This window comes from Sphaeramia orbicularis, chromosome 7 (assembly GCF_902148855.1).
Source record: "Sphaeramia orbicularis chromosome 7, fSphaOr1.1, whole genome shotgun sequence".
NCBI classification, from domain to species: domain Eukaryota; kingdom Metazoa; phylum Chordata; class Actinopteri; order Kurtiformes; family Apogonidae; genus Sphaeramia; species Sphaeramia orbicularis.
Window position 1 is genome coordinate 33,452,643 of NC_043963.1, and position 18,275 is coordinate 33,470,917.

Below are 18,275 nucleotides of genomic sequence, written 5' to 3' on the forward strand. Positions count from 1 at the left end.
ATGCAATTGTTTTGCATATTTCAGAAGAGTTTGGATATTATAAATGGATAAATGAAAACTCAAAGATGTATTTAACAGCAGAAAACCCTAATACCAGCTTTATTTGATGAAAAAAAAATCCAGAAAACCCATAGTCACAGTACAAAAACAAAAGAAAAAAAAACAAAACAAAAAAACAAACTCCATCAGCCCACCCCCACAACCATGCCAGCTTCATACCCCAAGCTTGACCTTTAATTAACAATATTCAATACTAAGGTTACAATTTATCATTTAACTGACATAAACTGATCATAACAGCAGGATTAAGTAAAATGATTAAAATATACTAAGAAATTAGAGACATCAACAACAAAAAGTAATAGTACAATTGTGACAATATCATTAAAGGGAGGGGCTGGGGAGAGTTGAGTAAAAGGCATACTTGAAATACACATCATTAACTTGTCCTTACAAGGCCTGTAAGACATGTCGTACACAATGGACATTATAGTAATAAGATACGCCTATTATCTATTTGAAAGAATATTCAACTTATCACCTACACCACTCATGATTTGAACCACTGATGAACACAATCAATTGAATCTCTTGTATACACAAAAAAGGTCCTAAAAACTCATAATATGTTTAACCTGATTGTGCCTCTAGCTATAAAGCAATGTCTTCCAGTAAAGTGAAGGTTTCTATGTCACTCTGAGTAGCTGTTAATTCCATTACCCGTCTGTGCCATGTGAAAATGTGGCCTTCAGGGGTAACTTTGGCATGGAAACAGGGAGTGGTCAGTGACGCAGAAGGCCTTTCCATGCATACAGTACATAGACACATACAGTTTGTTAATACATACAGAAATATACACACATTCACTGCATGCAGACCTGCACTGGAGAAAACAAACATTCATACAGTTGCGCACACACTCAAATACACTCACACACTCTCTGTTTAAAGTATAGGTAAGTAATTCTACTTAGTATGGGAAAATATTCTCATACAATCTACTTTAGGCATACCCCTGCATAGCGCCTGAGTCATAACATGGGCCTGAAGGAGCCAAGCCAATGACAAGGAGAAAGCAATCATAAACATTATGCATGGACACTACAAATGACAAAATACCCCATCTAAATTATGAATCCCTACCCCTTAACTTACTCTTCCTGACCACTGCTCTCAAGGCACTACATGTAGGCGATAATGTGTAAGATCCATTAGACATGGACTTAATTTAACCCTTTTTTTGTATTTTCTCTTTCACTGTCATGTCCCCATTGTCTTTGGCCTGGGGAGGACTTTTATTCTCTTCATTCCCATTATGGCACATTTCAGCCCCTATGTGCATCCACTCAACTTCAAATCACCCCGCAACCACCTGCCCAACAGACCCCTTTATCTGAAAGTATTTAACAGATTCAAAATGGCACAAAAACTATTATTAACATATTAAGAATCATGGTGTATAAGCCTATCATATCACTTGAGATCTGTGTTAACTTGCTGAAGGTAACTGGGTGATCAGAAATTGGGCATCCATAAAACCTCTCTGGTCCCTCCCCCAATATTCTCCCCATATGTCAAATGTCAATTTAACTGTCCTCCCATCTGTGCTTGAGGGCAGTCCCTTCTTCTCCAAGAACCTATAGCAGAAGGCAAGTGGACTTTTTTCCACGTTTCTTGGCCTGTAGTGCTGCTCTAGTCGCCATCTCAAAGACTTCCCTCACACCGTCTTTGGTTTTAGCAGAACACTCTTGGTAACCATAGGCACTGATGCGGTTCGCCATCTCTTTGCCGTCTTCATATTTAACTGGTTCCTAGAAACAGAAATTAGAAGAGAGTTAAAAATGATACCACCAAAAATTATATACATTATATACATCAGCAAATCTGAGCATGCCACCGTAGACAAAAAGACCCACCTGTTTCATTTTGGCAAGCTCTCGTCTGGTATGATCATCATTACGCAGATCTTTTTTATTACCCACAAGGATGATGGGAACATTTGGACAGAAGTGTTTCACCTCAGGCGTCCATTTTTCTGGAATATTCTCTAAAAATACCAGAAAAGTGTATAGTGATTATGTTTTTAAATTTGACAAATGTAAGGTGTCCAGTATAAAAGTTGCAAGTACCTAAACTGTCGGGGCTGTCCACAGAAAAACACATGAGAATAACATCAGTGTCAGGATAAGAGAGAGGCCTCAATCTGTCATAATCTTCTTGACCTGCCGTATCCCACAGTGCCAATTCCACCTGGGAAAGGAGAAAAGAAACAGAATGTATAAAAGACAAAATTATGACATAAAATATAGTTTTGTTGCCGGTGCAATGTCAAGTGTCACAAAAAGCGCTCAATATTTAAAATCAAAGAGAAATTGTTACAGTAGGCCTTCATTGCATTTAAGACTAATCTGACACAGTGACTACTTGTTATTTCTAATTCACAAATTACATCCACAAAATTGAAAGACATACTACTAAGTGATGGCTGGCATTCACTGGTAAGACAATATTTATTTGACTTCACATATGACTAGAAGGCATTTATACCCCAAAATCCAATTTTTTTTTTTAAATTTTGGGCTTCAGACTTGTCAAGACTGACTTGTGGATATTTCATGGCCTAAACCTGAAAATTGACATTATTGTGTTTTAGACTTTTTGAGGACCCCCCAGAACCACATATTAAAGTTTCCAGTTGTAATGATTTCAGTTTGGCAAGGACTTGCATCCTGTTTCATCAAGGAACATTGTGATCTGTACACTTTCATCTGTGGGCGTGTAATGTTTCACCTGTTTGCCATCCACTTCAATGTCTGCCACATAGTTCTCAAACACCGTGGGGACGTAGACTTCTGGGAACTGGTCCTTGCTGAAGACGATGAGCAGACAGGTTTTCCCACATGCACCATCTCCTACTATCACCAACTTCTTCCTGATAGCAGCCATCTATGTAAGATGACAAAACAAAGTTAGATTTCCGCTACCTCAAGCTTTCTATCCTCTGTCAATTTAAAGCAAAATCATCATTTGACCAAAGGTGAACACGGTGAGCTACATACTCAAACTTTCTCTGTTTATAAGCAGTTTCACACAGGTTGTCATTCTTTATCAGTTACACTGGTTGGCAATTTGCATGAGTAAAAGCTCAGACAACGCAAATAACTCTACCAATTTCATAGTTAAGATTAAAAAAATATTTCTTAACGACATTATACCAAACCAATAAGCTGACAGACAAGCAGAGGGACTGCCTCGTAAGTAAGGAGTGCAAACAGAGAACATTTCCGTGCTGTGTTCTCATTCCTGCTAAAAGGCTGTGCACTGTACTCCGGGCCTGTCAAACCAGCTAACGTTAGCTAGCTGGAAAGCTAATGATGTTTTTCATGATTTGTAATGCTGTCATTCCGGGAATTCTTTCTGAAATCAGAAATACAACGTTCATCGCACTCCTGTGATACTTCCGTGACTAAAAGTAGAATCGGATAAAAGTTTAAAAGCTCTAACTGAGTAAGATTACCGCTTGATGTTTCTGTGTCCGCCTTTCTCCTCTTCCTGACCGACTGGAAAACTCCGCCCACCGCTACTACGCATGTGCAGGATGACGTCATGTACGACAGCCAAGTATTGTGATAGTGTAATGTACTTTATAACAAGAAAAGCACAAGCACTCTGACAATTCATAAAGAATTATTTAAAATGGACTAAATTTAATCTCTGATGTATTTTCTTTCCTTAGATATTTATATTTTAAGTTATTATTAATATTATTTGTCTTCTTTTCTTTGGGTCTGTAAGTCTTTGCATTACGTTAATTTATTTGTTTGGATGATATTTCCTTTTGACATCTTGATGTTTGTTCAAAATTTCTCAATGTTTTGTAAACACATATTTTCAATAAAGCTGATGAAAAAATGTATATATCGTGTAATGTACTTTATTTGTTCTGATTTAGACATTGTATTATAATAATTCTATAATCCTTCCCCCTGACAAGCTAGTTATTTTATTGTTGTATACATTGATTGTATACTTTACCTTCTTGAATAAAGATTTAATAAAAAAAATAAAAAAATAAATAATAATAATAAATAGTGTAATGTACTTTGTTAATGTGTATTTAAAAAGTTAAGCAAATAACTAAGAATCATTTCTCTAAAACAATATTTTTAAATGGTTATTCTCACTGGAAGGATTCTGTAACTTGATTAATTTCTTGTCTGCACAAAAAATAATCTGTGGTTTTGATGAGTTATGTAACACTACTACTAGGGCTTCTATTATTATTATTATTATTATTATTATTATTATTATTATTATTATTACAACTACCAGTAATAAAGAATGCAATCTGGAAATAGTATTTATTAGTGTTTTATTGTTATTGTTAATACATACATTCATTTGCGCAATGTCTTGATATATACAAAATATTTTATTATATAGTGTGCTACAAATGTAGACACAAGAGTTAAAAAAAAAAAAATTATTCATTTGCACATATACGTAAATATATACATGTTGATTCTAATTCAATTTGAGGGAAAATGTAGCCCAACTTCACATATTCAAGTAAGCAGGATGACACTAAGTGGAAGAAAATTAAGTTGAAACAGAAGACCCACAGATGTTTAAATATTCAAAGTACATTTCAACAAAACTACAGTCCAGTCTTATATCAACGCTGTATCAGAAATGTTAACTATGTTGCCCACAACACCATCTAAGATTTATTTATTCATTTTTATTTGGTTTATTGTTAGCAAGCATGACTCATAATTTTGTCAAATGAAGAGCTCTGCATCTGGTGGAAATACCCCACTCTACTTATGTCTGAGAACTACACAGGGACAGTTAAGGCTGTCTATACTGTTTCAGTGCTCTTCAAAAGCTTGTCTGTTATAGAAGGGGAAACCGCCTCTTCAAGCCTCTTTCATGAGAGCATGTTTCTCTCATCCTTGTCAGTTTATGTGAGGACATGCTCATTGAGTGTGAGATGTTCATAGATGCCAGCAGTGCTGCCTCTGTTTGTTTCTATGGACACTGGAGGTAAAGTTGCTCTGATTGGTTGTCTTGGCCAGCCAGTCTGGGGCCTATTTCCTGACGGTGGTGGAGCTGTTGCTGCGCTGGTAGAACAGCACATAGGCTTGACTGGTCTGAAGTTGGTTCTCTGAGACTGGAGTAACGCTGGTGGGTAGAGAGTAATAATGAGAAGCCATACATACAGTTCAACCTTTAAAACAAACTGCTTTTGCTGTAGTATTGCATTGCTGAACCAAACGGTCAGTCTCACCTGGAGTCATTATAGAAGCACCAGCCATTGTCGTCTGAGCAGCAGGCTGTGTAGTGACCCATGTTCACCGTCCCAGCATGGTTACATATTGCGTATAAATCATACAGAACAGGACCTACGGGGCCACACAGACACATTAGTGACATTCCGCAGTTATGCAATAAATCACATGGATTCTGGAATGTCTCTTTTTTTTTTTTTTTTTTTTTTTTTTTTTTTTAGAAATATGATGATTTATGGAGCAGCTCACAGCCTAAGACTTTTTTTCTTTTACACTACAGAAATCTACAATCTAATAGCTTTAAGTATTACATGTTTCTATAAGACAACTGATTTATAAAATAAAAACTTTAATTTTGTCAGGAAATTATATGTTTGAATGGTTTATCAAGTAGACACACCAAGAACCCTAGCATTTTTAAATAGGTACAATTTTGACTGACATATCATGAACTAATTGAGTAATGTTAGTAACAGTTGGGTTTTTTTTTTTTTTTTTGTGCCATTGCATAATAAAACTATTATATCCAGGATTTGGCTCCTACTGATCTCTATAATGCCTATTCAAAATAAAATGATGAGAAAGAAGCTTGTTAGATGTATGCATTAGATACTTCTTGTCATTCTTTTAAAGGGAGGAGATTTTTTCTGTACATATATATTTTTTATTTCAATGTTTCATTGTATTCCTGTTGTTTAAAATTCATTCTTGCACAGCGTTTAACATCTTACACTCTTGCTTTCACATAAAAACAGGTACTGAAACATGAGGGAATAAAAGAAAACATATACTGGTTAAGAGAGAAAAGTTACCACAATCGACTGGTCCATAAGGCCCGAGGTCCAGGTTTGTAAGTGGGAAGGACACGCATACTGTGCTTTTACTGATAGACCACCTTGATGTTGTAAAACGGTTCAAGTCTGATTGAAACTGTTAAGCATCATCATAAGTTTTGCATATTAAAAGGTAATAACAGATGAAAATTCAAGTGCAAGCTGTGGCCAAGGATACGAATCACAATAACTTGCGGAAACCTCTGGATAGACAGCCGCTTTGTACTCTCTGTGCGCCTGTTACACCTTTCACACATCTGAAAAACACAAAAACAACAGGATACTCTGTAAATGTATGTTAGAAGTTAAAACTAACATACAACACGAGTGTAGCTGGTTTTTAAGGTTTGTTTGTATGTAAAAATTAATACAAAATATGTCAGCAGAGATAAGTAAAAGCTGTCTTAAGTTACTGATCCCACAAACAAGCCTTATTAACTCACAGGTGAATTCTCCTTGTCAAGTTTCTCCTCCTGCGAGAACAGGTCAAGACAATCTTTCAGTGTGACTTCTCCAGAGGAGCTCCTCTTGGGAATTGGCAGCGACAGATCACAAAAGACGTCAAATGTGTTGGAGTAGTGGGAACACACTGAACAATGCAGAGAGCTGCGCAGCTGACCTGAAAACAGGTCTGTCACAACAGCGAAGAGGGGAGAAACAAAAGTTAGTGTGTGGTCTAAATTAAACTCATATTGAAGTTCATCATAAAGGATTGTTCAACTTACCCACTATTCTGCTGTCATCTCTTTCCAAGTGCTTCTTCCACGTGGAGGCTGCCTCTTCTGAAATCCTGAGGGGGAATAACAGATTAAATAAAGACTACAAAGATAAAGACTACAAAGATGGCAAAATGTCCAGAGTATTTTTACATACACAACAAACACACACCTAAATCTGGCGTATTTTTGTTCTGTCTCTTTCACTGTTCGTCGAACATATGGTCGTCGGTTGATTTCTGTGTGTAGTTTGTCCAACAGAAACCTGAGGAACTCCTGAGCATCCTGTTGACTAAATTAAACACAAAGACATCGATATGGGACGCTGTTGCAATACAAAATCAGACACCTGGTAGCACATTTGGCATCATTTTCCTATAATAACCTCTGAATGTCAAATATAGCCATATAAGTTTGGCTTCAAGGATATGAAGTATTTGTAAATGAATCCAAGAGATGTTCTTTGCACAAATATTTGAAGACAACCTTGAGGAAAAGAAAAACACCGCTCAAATTCTCACCTGTAGCCACTGAAGTAAGGCACTGCTTCTTTGAAAATATTAAAGAACTGTCGTGGGTTTACCACAGTCTCTCCTTCACTGATGTCCCAAAGGCCTGACAGTACCTGAGAGAAAGCTGGAAGGAAAACAACAAGAAAGAGCAATGAGAAAAGGGCCAAAAAAAAAGATGTGACAGAAGAAACAAGACGTAATCCACAGAGAACCGTAGAATACCTTCCATGAGCTTTGCATCCTCTTTGGCAAACTTCTCATGTTTGTAGGATTTGAGGAGGCAGTAGTCTCGAAGCCCTCGTGTGTGAGACAGACACTGGACTATTGCGTTCAGGAAACACTAATTTTGGGATCATTCATAGAGAGGATGAGTGTGTTTATGAGAAGTGATGTAAAAAATATACTTTGGTTAATCTAGTATCTTTCACAAAGTTTTCCTTTATCTATAAATACTGACCGTGTTTCCTAGGTTTCTAAGGCCAACCCTTCCACTCCCTAAGGTGAGCTGCTCTTTCTGAAAAAAAAAAAAAAAAAAAAGACAAGACAAGGTTAATTTTCACTCTGCAGATGCACCTTACATCAGCCTTTACACTATACACACCATAGTGTTTTCACCTTAAATTTATACAGGTCAGTTCATATTATTATCATGCATTTTTCCTAGGCCCCAGTCACAACTTCAAACATCATGTTTCCATGTTTCGCCTCCATGTTAAAGCCCTGGTTATCGGATAAGTGTCCTACTATATGACCCCTGGCTAAATTTGGATGACATGGTAGCGTCTGCCTGCCTTACGTCCGCCCTGTCACTGTCTGTATGTGCACACAGGTAGGACAGATTTAGAATGTCTTATCTCATTATCATAACAAGAGAGGCTAAAAGGAGGTCAGTCTCAAGCATTCATCCTATTAGAGAGCAAGGAATGCTGACAGGTGCTGAAACACGTGTGTTAGTGTACTCTCATTAATTCTATTCCATTAGTCTATTTCTCAACGAAAGTGAAGTTGTCAGTGTTTCTTTTCTGTTAGGTTGCGCACACCTCATTGTCAGCAACCAAAAGCAGTCCCATCAGTGAAGTGTAGAGGACAGACTGGGAAATGTCTGCCGTCTCCCTCTGAAGACCGTTCTGGGACACCAAAGTTCGGCACAGGGCCTCACATGAAGGCTCCACATTGACGCCACTGGCTCCAGGCATTGCTGACAACTGAAATTATTGAAAAAGAAAGAAAGAAAGAAAAAAAAAACTGTCCAGAACAGATCCCGTGGCAGACAAATGTTCTTTTGCAAGATAAGACTTGCAAATAAGTCAGCCGGTTTGCAACTTAAGACGGGTCCAAGTGCACCTCCGCAGTCTTCTCACATGCAGGGTCAAAAGTGGGCAGGATGTTGTGGTAGCTCTTGTGCTACCTGAGGGAAAGAGTTCCTTTTTCAATGAACGAAGAACAGAGGAGTGTAATCCATTCCCTCCAAGATATTCACAGCTGGAGGAAAAAGAGCATGTTGTGAATGAAAGTCTCTTTTGGTAAATCCGTTTTGAAAAGATTGAGCTGATCCAACTCTGGCTCACAATTATAGGTTTGAATTACAGCATGCAGACATCCCAATCAACTTAGATATCAAGCAGAAATATCTAAAGAGACAATTTGGAGGCTTTATTAATAATCACACTGGAGTTAAACTTATTTGTGGGTCCATTATTTAACCAATGACTTCAAACACACCAGTGTCAGAAGCACTACATAGTCTTAGATCGTACCAAAGGCAGATCCATACTCTGACTGCCTCTTTGTCTGGGTAATGACAAAGACATGCACATAAAGTTTGTTTACAATTAATAATCCTATATTAATAAGGTTTAGAAAACAAACAGAGAGATTTGGACTCACCTGATCACTTGGTCACTCTATCTGTGGACAAACTGTCCCAACCAAACTGTTCCCATCACCTGCTGAGCTGTTAAAAATGCATAAGGGGACGTGTACTGTTTCACTGTTCGTCCATAGGCCTGCACTGAAAGTCTACCTCTCTCCTCTGCCCTGTCACTGGTGTCAGGGAGAAAGAGAGAGACACAGGGAGAAAGGGGGGGAGGATAATCATCTCTAATCTTTTCTCTGTGGATCTCGTTGACTATACTTAGATGTGTCTTTGTGTACTTTTCCATGGGTGCCTCACTCAAAGTTTTAAGTGTCAGTTTATTTAAAAAAACAAAACAAAAACAAAACAAAACAAAACAAAAAAACAGCAAACAAATTTTACAGTTACAGTTCACATTCAATACTTTCCAAGTTGTACAATATCCACCATCACCACAATCACACAATTCAGCTGCAATCAACCAGAAAAATAAAAATACAAGGACATCTTCCATCTATGTGATACAGTGCGTATGACTAAACACGTTTCGGTTTCACAAACAGTCTGTGCTTTATTTTGTTCTCTTTCCAATGTACAAATAGACACTCTGCAGACTCTCTGTTGATCAGTCTGATCAGTCAGCGACTGGTGTGGTCTGCCATTTCAGTGTCCGAGCTGAGGCTGAGCTCAGCTATGTGACAGAGGGCGGGATCGGGGTGCATGGAGAGCTGTGATTGGCTGGTGTGAGCGTTCCTGTCTCTTGACTGGACGATAGCCTGGCGCAGACAGGTGATCCACTGCTGCTTGCTGAAAGAGTCGTTGGCCTGAAGGCTGTAGGAGTGAGCTTTGGAGCGCCCTCTGCTGCTCACACGGAAACAGTTCTTAACTAAAAGGGGGGCAAAAATGCAGACAAGTCTATGAAGGCTACGACAGGACAAACTTCACTGTGATTATATGGTTATGTGTATATAGACTTTCTCACCTTTATCGTTCCCTCCAGTGAAAGCTCCTCTGAAGGTGCCACCTCCGCCTGCCTCACCATCTGGGATCTCCTCCAAATTTAACAAGGCATTCGGCAGAGGCTGTCTGTAAACATTGAACATTTGACCTCCATCTCTGTCCTCTCCTGGTCTGGTCAGCACCACAGCCAGCTCAAACAGGAATACATGCAGCCGCTAAGACAGGAGACAAGATACAAAGACAGACAGTTACATTTACAGTAATGCTTAATTAGTAATTTTTAATTGCTACTTAGATTTTATGTTCACTTTTTTTTTTTTTTTTTTACATGTATACCAGAAACTGTTCCCTTTTACATGTTGTCGTTACAGGGCAATGACACAGAACACTCATACAAGGGATCAAAGATTTAAAGTGACACAGAGACAGACAAGGCCCAAAGGTCTTTAGGATCCTATCAGCAGTCTCCACTCGGTTTTGGATGATTTGACATTTATCAGCTAAGACACAACAACAGCCAAAGGTCATTCAGAGTTATCACAACACTTAACAGCTCCTGTACCTGGCCCTTGTTGTTCTTGAGCTCTCCATGGCAGTACAGGAAGCGGGACTGTTGGATTTCTGGTAATCTCTGGCTCTCTTCCAGGTAAATGAGACCCCGTCTGTAGAACTGACATTCAGCTTCCCCTGTCTTCTTGTTCACCTCTGCCACAATGCTCTGGATCAGATCCAACTAAACAGAACAAGAGTATTTTATGCATCAAAAACTGATCAAAACCAATAAAAAAAGATATATATTTTGGATCTCAATGTGAATTTATTGTACAAGTGTCATTTTGTAATAGAGAATCCTGTACCATCTCCTTGACTCATCTGAGTTCCTTAATTTTACTCAGATTATCCTTTTTAGTTTGGTTGTGATGGACTTTGGTGTACGCATAAGTAGATTGTTGTATGTTTAATACAAACCTGAGATATTACTTATAAAACAGCCATTTTTAAATGCCATGTGGAGGTGCAGATGTGCAAATGCCTAAATGTTTAAAGCAGATAAATCCTGATGTCTTGTTTGCAAGACAAATGCACAATACTTATTTCACTTCTACAAATCCAAGAGAGTGACTAAATACTCCCCTAATCCCCTAGTTTGTTTTAATTACCTATTTTAATTTTATTTATTTTATTGCAAATCTAGAAGTAATTTTTTTTTTTTTAAATTCTTTTTCGGGTTTTGTTTTATTCTGTCTTTTCTTTCAATGGTGGGTGGGAAGGGATAATGGCTTTTTATAGTTCATTCATAGAAGCTGTTTAGGTTAGATTAAAATTGTTGTTCTCAAAATACATTGTATTAAAAACACCTGTCTATTACCTTTCAACTACAACACTTTGAAATATTGTATATTTTAGAAATTACCATGTGTGTATGAAAATCCAATAAAAAGATTAATAAAAGTAAAAAAAAAAAAAAAAACATTGAAAAGTAGCACTCAAAAAACAAAAAAAAAAACATAATCCAAGTTAATTCTGTCGTGACTATTTTCTTACAACCCAACGGCAAAGACCATGTCACAAACAGAGGGTTTTGCAACAGACAGAGGAATGGATTCAGCAGTTATTAAATAAATGGACAAATAGGTATTTATATCCACATGTTTATGAGTGAACTGTTGGTGTGTATGTAAGCCACCAACTCACAGCATCAGGCAGTGAATCCTCATCAGGGTGATCCGGGGGGGTGCATTTCTGTATCTCTTTCAACAACAGGGGGTATTTCACCAAACGGCTTCGAGGGAGATCTAGGAAGTTCCACAGGTCCAGTTTCCTGCTAAATGATGACTCCTGGCACAGGCGCAAGAAGTGCTCCACTCTTTTCTCTTGCTTTTTCTGGTCTAACAAGGCTTTGGCACCCACCTGGTTACAACAGTAGGTAACGTAAGCCTCCAGGCAAGGAAACTGCAGAAGAAGAAGAACATGCATTGGCTCAACTCTGTGACATTGGCTTGCACAGGAACTGAATAACCTAAAAGAGCAAACAGCGGAACTGGAGAGAGTGAAAACAAGTTACGTTTTCTCTTTTTCTCACAGTCCTTGGTTGCCATAGAGATACTCACCCAGTTTATGAGAGTAGGTCCCACCTCTCCAACTGTCTTCTCAGATCCTCTCAGCCGTTCAAGACGCGCCAAAAGATCTGGTGCAATATTTAAAGAAGGAGTTATTTTTATTTACAGTAAGTGACTGATCAGTAATGTTATTGTGGCTTTAACCCTTTCATGCATGAATTATGAGAACCTTTATCAAGATTTTTTTCCTGAATGTATTTATTCCACTTTAGGCATGAAAAAAAAATGTGATTGATTTTTTTTATGAACCTTTTTTCATGGAGTTACAAAAATGTCCACTCAGCTGGACACCATGTGTTTAATTTTAGAGGCAAAGAAACCTCTATTTACTGATATACTGTGTGAAAACTATTACTATTATTATTATTATACTATTTTTTTTTTTTTTTTTTTAAAGATAATAGAGATAATATGCAAAAAACCCCTCAAAAACCTTGTGTTTAAAACAAAACAAAACAGTTAATTACAGCAATATGGTGATTTTTTTTTTTTTTACACTCAAGCATGTTACTGCAGATCAGGTTTATCTAGAACACCAAAGTTACAGTAATGGTATGAATTGCAGTGTTGGGGATTATGCATAAGCATCCACTGTGTTGGCTGATATGGAACTAAAACAACAAAAATCCATGAATATATAAGAGAACACCTTTGAACAGCTGTCCACTGTAGTGACCACTATGCATGAAAGGGTTAAAGGAGTGATATTTTACTTTTTATTCAAATGGAATTATGCATTTTAAAACATTTCCCTGTGGTCTACATAAACTGTAAATACTCTGCTTGGGTCTGAATTCTTCATTAATTCAATTCCACAGGTCCATCTTCAACCCTATTCCTGAGTAATGACACCAGAAAGGTCGTTTTGAGTGCTGGCCCTTTAAATGCAAATGAGCCACTTCAGGCCCCGCCCCCTCCAGGTTGTTGGCTGTGCTACTCTGTCCCGTTCAACCAACAACTGAACATTTTAGGTAAATGGCTCAAAATTTGGACATATTTTCAGTATGGACTACAACCGCTGCTGCTGATAAACAGTTATGATGTACTCTGAGAAATGTTCATTAGAAGTCTTGACCTTATATGTGCAAATGTCGTGACGTAACTAGTTATAGACGTAACAAATTAAGCAGGAACTAAAACGGGTTGTAGAAATCCACTCGATTTTTTGCTGGAATGAATATAAAAATAGCTTTGCAGCACCTGGAGGGTTCAAATTCAAACTTTTTGAACTATTAGTGTCCAAATACACAAATAAATGTACTAAAGACTAATAAAAGTGGGTTTAGCAAAATATGACCCCTTTAAGCTACAAATGAATGAATGCAAAAAGTCTCAAATATTAAAATAGATAAAAAGTCACACCAGTGATACGCAACTCAACAGTAAATATTCTAAGATTAAAATTGTTTGATTACAGTTTGTTGGGGGTCACTAATTGGAACATGTTTACTAAAAGTAGGGGATTTAAAGAGTTATCACCCTCCAGAATAAAGGACGAGGAGGTGTTTTTGGGGATGCATTGAGATTTAGGTAAAAAGAGGTGTGAGAAGTGCCAGGTTGTTTTACCTTGATGAAGAGGAATGAGAGAGTCCAGAGTACCAAAGATCTGGCCCAGCTCACTCTCTGTCATGATGTCCAACTTCAGCATGGGTTCGTAGTACACCTGGTGGACAAGTAACAGGAAACGGAAAATGGACAAGAATTAAATCAGTGTCAAGAAAGCTGCAATAAATCTGATACTCTTCATGTGTTATTATGCGCTAATGCCAATGTTAGGTACTGTGTGTATTAGATGGGTAAAGGGTAGAAACTGAATTTCTTTAACTCTTTATAGAGCACTCATAATACAATACTCCAAAATTCAAACTTTCAACCTTAGAGTGTTATTGGAAGACGTAACAAGACAATATTACTTTTGAGAAATTTTTCAAAATGTTTTATTGACATGTAGAAAATCAAGGTCAATGAAGTTACCGTATTTGGTTCCTTACCCATATGTGGCAAAAAAAAAAAAAAAAATCCAATAAGTATATATAAAAAATACAAGAAAAACATATGTAATGTAAAAGTAACATGTATTTTACAACATTAGAGCATCACTTTTATGCCTGTTAAAGGGAAGTTTTTCCTTGCCACTGTCACCAGTCACAAGTGTTTGCTCCTGGAGGATTCTGTTGGGTTTCTGTAAATTGGCTTAGAGTCTGGTTTTGACCAACTCTATATGTAAAGTGTCGAGATAACTATTGTTATGATTTGGCGCTATATAAATAAAATTTGATTTGATTTGACTTTTAGAACATTACAACATAAATGCTGATCCACACACCTGTCCACATCCACATTATCCCTCTGAACATCATTCCTTACATTCGTACCATTACCTCATGGTACCTAACAAAGCAGTAACTCTCACTGTTCAAACAGAGGTGGACCTTACAGACCCTGCACTTACCTCACTGTAATTGTTGCTTTTACTGTCTTGTAATGTGTGCGGAAATGACCAAAAATAGTCACTTTCCCAATAAAGGGTCAATGTGTGTATTATATGGTAATGCCAATGTTAGGTAATGTGTGTATATTACAATGGGTAAAAGACAGAGACTACATTTCCTTAGTACAGTGTTTTTCAACCTTGGGGTCAGGACCCCACGTGGGGTCTCCTGGAATTCAAATGGGGTCACCTGAAATTTCTAGTAATGGATAAAAATAAAAACTTACTAACAAAAAATACATGGTGAGTTGAGAGAGATAATCACAATAAATAAAAGACATGACAAACTGTGAAGCTGAAACTGAAGCACTGTGGTTCTGTTTATCTGTCAAATGTTCATTGTGGTCAGTTTCAGATGTAGCAGCTCTTTCATAATTCATAGTTTGAGTTCTTGTTTGTTCAGTATTAATTGTCAGCTTTGTAAATCCAAGCTGGACTGACTGTACATATCCTGATCAAGGAAAATAAAATTCTCACTTTGTGCAGTAATCTACACCTGGCTTTTCTGCCTCCGTCCTTATTTATTTATTTATTTATTTATTTAACCTTTATTTACCCAGGCAAGCAATTAAGTACAAATTCTTATTTACAAATGCAGCCTGATCAAAGAGCAATACACATTATACAGCCTACATTTTTAATAAAAATGAATGTTTATTTGCAACGTAGCATAGCAAACTATTGCATGATCAAAAACAAATTAATTTTAGGAAAAAAAAAAAAAAAAGTCTCCGTTTTGAATGTCTGGGGTCACCACAAATTTGTGATGTTAAAATGGGGTCACAAGCCAAAAAAGGTTGGGAACCACTGATGTAGTAAGTTAGCCTTTAAACTTTTAAGCTCTTTCATGACTGGAAGCTAAGTCAGTCTGCATTAGTGGAAGTGACTTTGCTACATGTTTATAAAAGGTCTGTGGAGGTGTAGAGTGGGCGATAAATACACAAGTACCTTTTTAACCAAACTGAGGTCCTCGATGAGTTGTTTCTCCCCTTGAGTGAGCTCATAGATCACCTAGAGGATGGACAAAATGGTCCTTCAACATGATGCCAAAGTGTACATGCAAACATACGGACCTCGTGCACACAGAAAAACAGACTTGCATAAGACAGAAGCTACAGAAAAGGACAGCACGAGTTTTCACAGCTGATTGTTCAATAAAGGAAGTTGAGCCTTCAGTGCCAGCTCACATCCTCTTTCATAATCTGCTTCACAGAACGACTAGGCTACAGTCACATAGTGCAAACCACGGGCCCACAGCTTGACCCACATAACAAAAAAAAAAACAAAAAAACTTAACATTGCTCTGAATAATGTTTAGTTACTGTAGCTGAACTACTTTGTTCCCATTACCCCTTGTACCTCTTGCCGTTTGATCTCTTTAGCTGTAAGGTCATGACTCTCTACAGTATCACTCCAGCATTGGCTGTTGCGTCTCCGTGGAAACGATGAGGCCTTTGAGCGAGACCGTAGGGGAGCCGGGGGCAAAGGTCGTGCCTCTGTGCGAAAACTAATAGACCGCTGTTAAAAGAGCACAGTGTTTGATTATCCGTGTGCACCTGTTGTTGACTGTTCATTTTATCTGACAACAGGGGTCTGTGTTTGTGTTTTATTACCGAAATCGACTGTCCGATACGTTTCAGCGCGGGGGTCTTCACTGGGGTGATGACACCTGTTAGGCTATTGGACTTTGCCACTGGTTTGACCCTTTTATTACTGGGTTCCTAAAATAAGAATGAAGTCAAGAATTAGGTTTCATGTGTGAAGAAAAAAACATCTGGAAGTTTACATCAGTGGATCAGCTTTAATCAGACGGTAGACTTTTAACATAAAAAAAACCCAAAAACCTCAACTCATTTTCCATCTGGCTTCTGAACATTTAGAGCTCCTCACCTCTGAATCCTTCATGTGGTCGGACATCATTTCACCCTCCTCCTCCTCCTCCTCTTCTTCATCCTAAAGACAGAGAACAATTAACAAATAATTTAACTGTGACGTTCACAAAGGCGTTAAAGTGTTAAGGAAAGTGGAAAGAAAGATGTCGAGAGGAGTGAGATGTTGCATGGTGCAGATCTCTCATTTCCTGTGTGACTCTTTCAAAGAGGAAGAAGGTTAAAACGGTGTCTCTGTAGTAAAATACAAGATGTCTGCCTGTTTGTGCCACATTAACCACATCAGCTGTGTGTTCATTTTAGCTGCAAAGGTACACTTTATTAAAGATACTATCTATTAAATTATGTGGTCATGAAAAAAGTACATATGGAAGAAGCAAAAACAACAAATCTCAGGGGTTGAGATGTCACACGAAGAGGCATAAGAACTAGATCAACAGGCTTGTATGCTCATTGTTCCTGTGACTGCACAGTCGCAGAAATTATTCAGAAGTTGTGCACTCAGCATTGTGGTCACAAAGGTAAGGTTGACTAACTTCCGTTGCAGAGAGAATTGAAGATAGGGACACAGTTGTAGACTAAATTTAATATCACATTTCATTTCTCACTCACCTCCATGATTCGAATCACAGGACCAGGACTCGCATCTTGCTTTCTTTTCTTCTAAAAGCAGAGATTGTTTAAAAATGAATTTCCTGGCTTTTAAACTGGAACCCAGGAGGGCTTTCAGTCACTGGTAAAGAGTTGATATGATAAACATATATGGTAGATGGACTGACATACCCCAGCATGGTCACACAGGATGGCAGGTGTCTCTCCCAGTGTAGCAGACCTAAGAAGTGAAAAGTGTTTAGTGTACCTACATATATACACTGAATTATATCAATAAAATACACATAGTAAAACATCTAAAGGCACAAAATAGGATCCTAACACAATTCACATCATAAATAAGTTGTGATTAATTCATTTGAGCTTTGATTTGTTATTCATTGAAAAGTAAAGATTGTCATTTGTAACAGTTAATTCCAGTGCACATTACCACCATGATGCCTTAACGCTTATAAACTACTACACAGGACAGCGCCGCAGTTGTGTTCTGTCGATATCTTTACATTTGCATCATTTTAACACAGCATCTGGCACAGAAAAGTGAAGACCGATAATGAATATTAGTTACAGACCAGGAAGTCCTTTTTTCTCCAGTCTCCTCCACTTCCATCTTTGTCTTCAGTGCATCCTCTCAGATTACTTAAACATTCTCAAAATGAGAAATGTTAAAACAAAAAGATCCACATTCACACTTGGTTTTAGTGGCCGTGTTGTTTGTTGGCAGTTTGTCAGAGTTTTGTGCAGTCCTTCCTCCTCGCTTCTTCCTCATCTCAGACTCAACCACATCCTTTAGGGTTGCACAGAACCATGTATCCGCTCTACTCAGAGGGGAGGTCTCAAAACTAGACGCATATGAAGTTTGTATCAAAGCCTTTTATCCAAATGACTGAACCGTCACATTACTTTACAGGCAAGAAGACCTGATTCTAGAAAGTGAAGCGCTTTGAGACAGGAGGAAGTGAGCGCAAACTTCCACAGAAACAGATCATGACGTCC

The 18,275-nt window shown here is 37.8% G+C and overlaps 2 protein-coding genes and 1 long non-coding RNA gene across 3 annotated transcripts; all 3 read right to left on the reverse strand.

The window, feature by feature from the left end:
- Positions 1-68: 68 nt before the first annotated feature.
- On the reverse strand, positions 69-3,594 carry LOC115422748 (rho-related GTP-binding protein RhoA-C-like). Its single transcript, XM_030139261.1, has 5 exons — positions 3,518-3,594; positions 2,791-2,946; positions 2,130-2,250; positions 1,917-2,047; positions 69-1,811 (listed from the first exon to the last, which is right to left on the reverse strand). The coding sequence occupies exons 2-5, from the start codon at positions 2,944-2,946 to the stop codon at positions 1,638-1,640; spliced, it is 582 nt and encodes a 193-aa protein (XP_029995121.1). The 5' UTR covers positions 3,518-3,594; the 3' UTR covers positions 69-1,637.
- A 4,213-nt stretch (positions 3,595-7,807) lies between these two features.
- LOC115422749 (uncharacterized) lies at positions 7,808-8,440 on the reverse strand. Its single transcript, XR_003935871.1, has 2 exons — positions 8,393-8,440; positions 7,808-7,866 (listed from the first exon to the last, which is right to left on the reverse strand). It is a non-coding gene; the product is annotated as an uncharacterized LOC115422749 (long non-coding RNA).
- A 129-nt stretch (positions 8,441-8,569) lies between these two features.
- arhgef3l (Rho guanine nucleotide exchange factor (GEF) 3, like) lies at positions 8,570-18,108 on the reverse strand. The gene is made up of 14 exons (XM_030139259.1): positions 17,852-18,108; positions 17,451-17,499; positions 17,280-17,330; positions 16,669-16,731; positions 16,392-16,499; positions 16,138-16,296; positions 15,727-15,789; positions 13,854-13,950; positions 12,279-12,355; positions 11,863-12,120; positions 10,730-10,900; positions 10,190-10,382; positions 9,240-10,093; positions 8,570-8,834 (listed from the first exon to the last, which is right to left on the reverse strand). Exons 1-13 carry the CDS (start codon positions 17,887-17,889, stop codon positions 9,846-9,848), a joined length of 1,575 nt encoding a protein of 524 aa, XP_029995119.1. The 5' UTR covers positions 17,890-18,108; the 3' UTR covers positions 8,570-8,834; positions 9,240-9,845.
- Between the last annotated feature and the right edge of the window lie 167 nt (positions 18,109-18,275).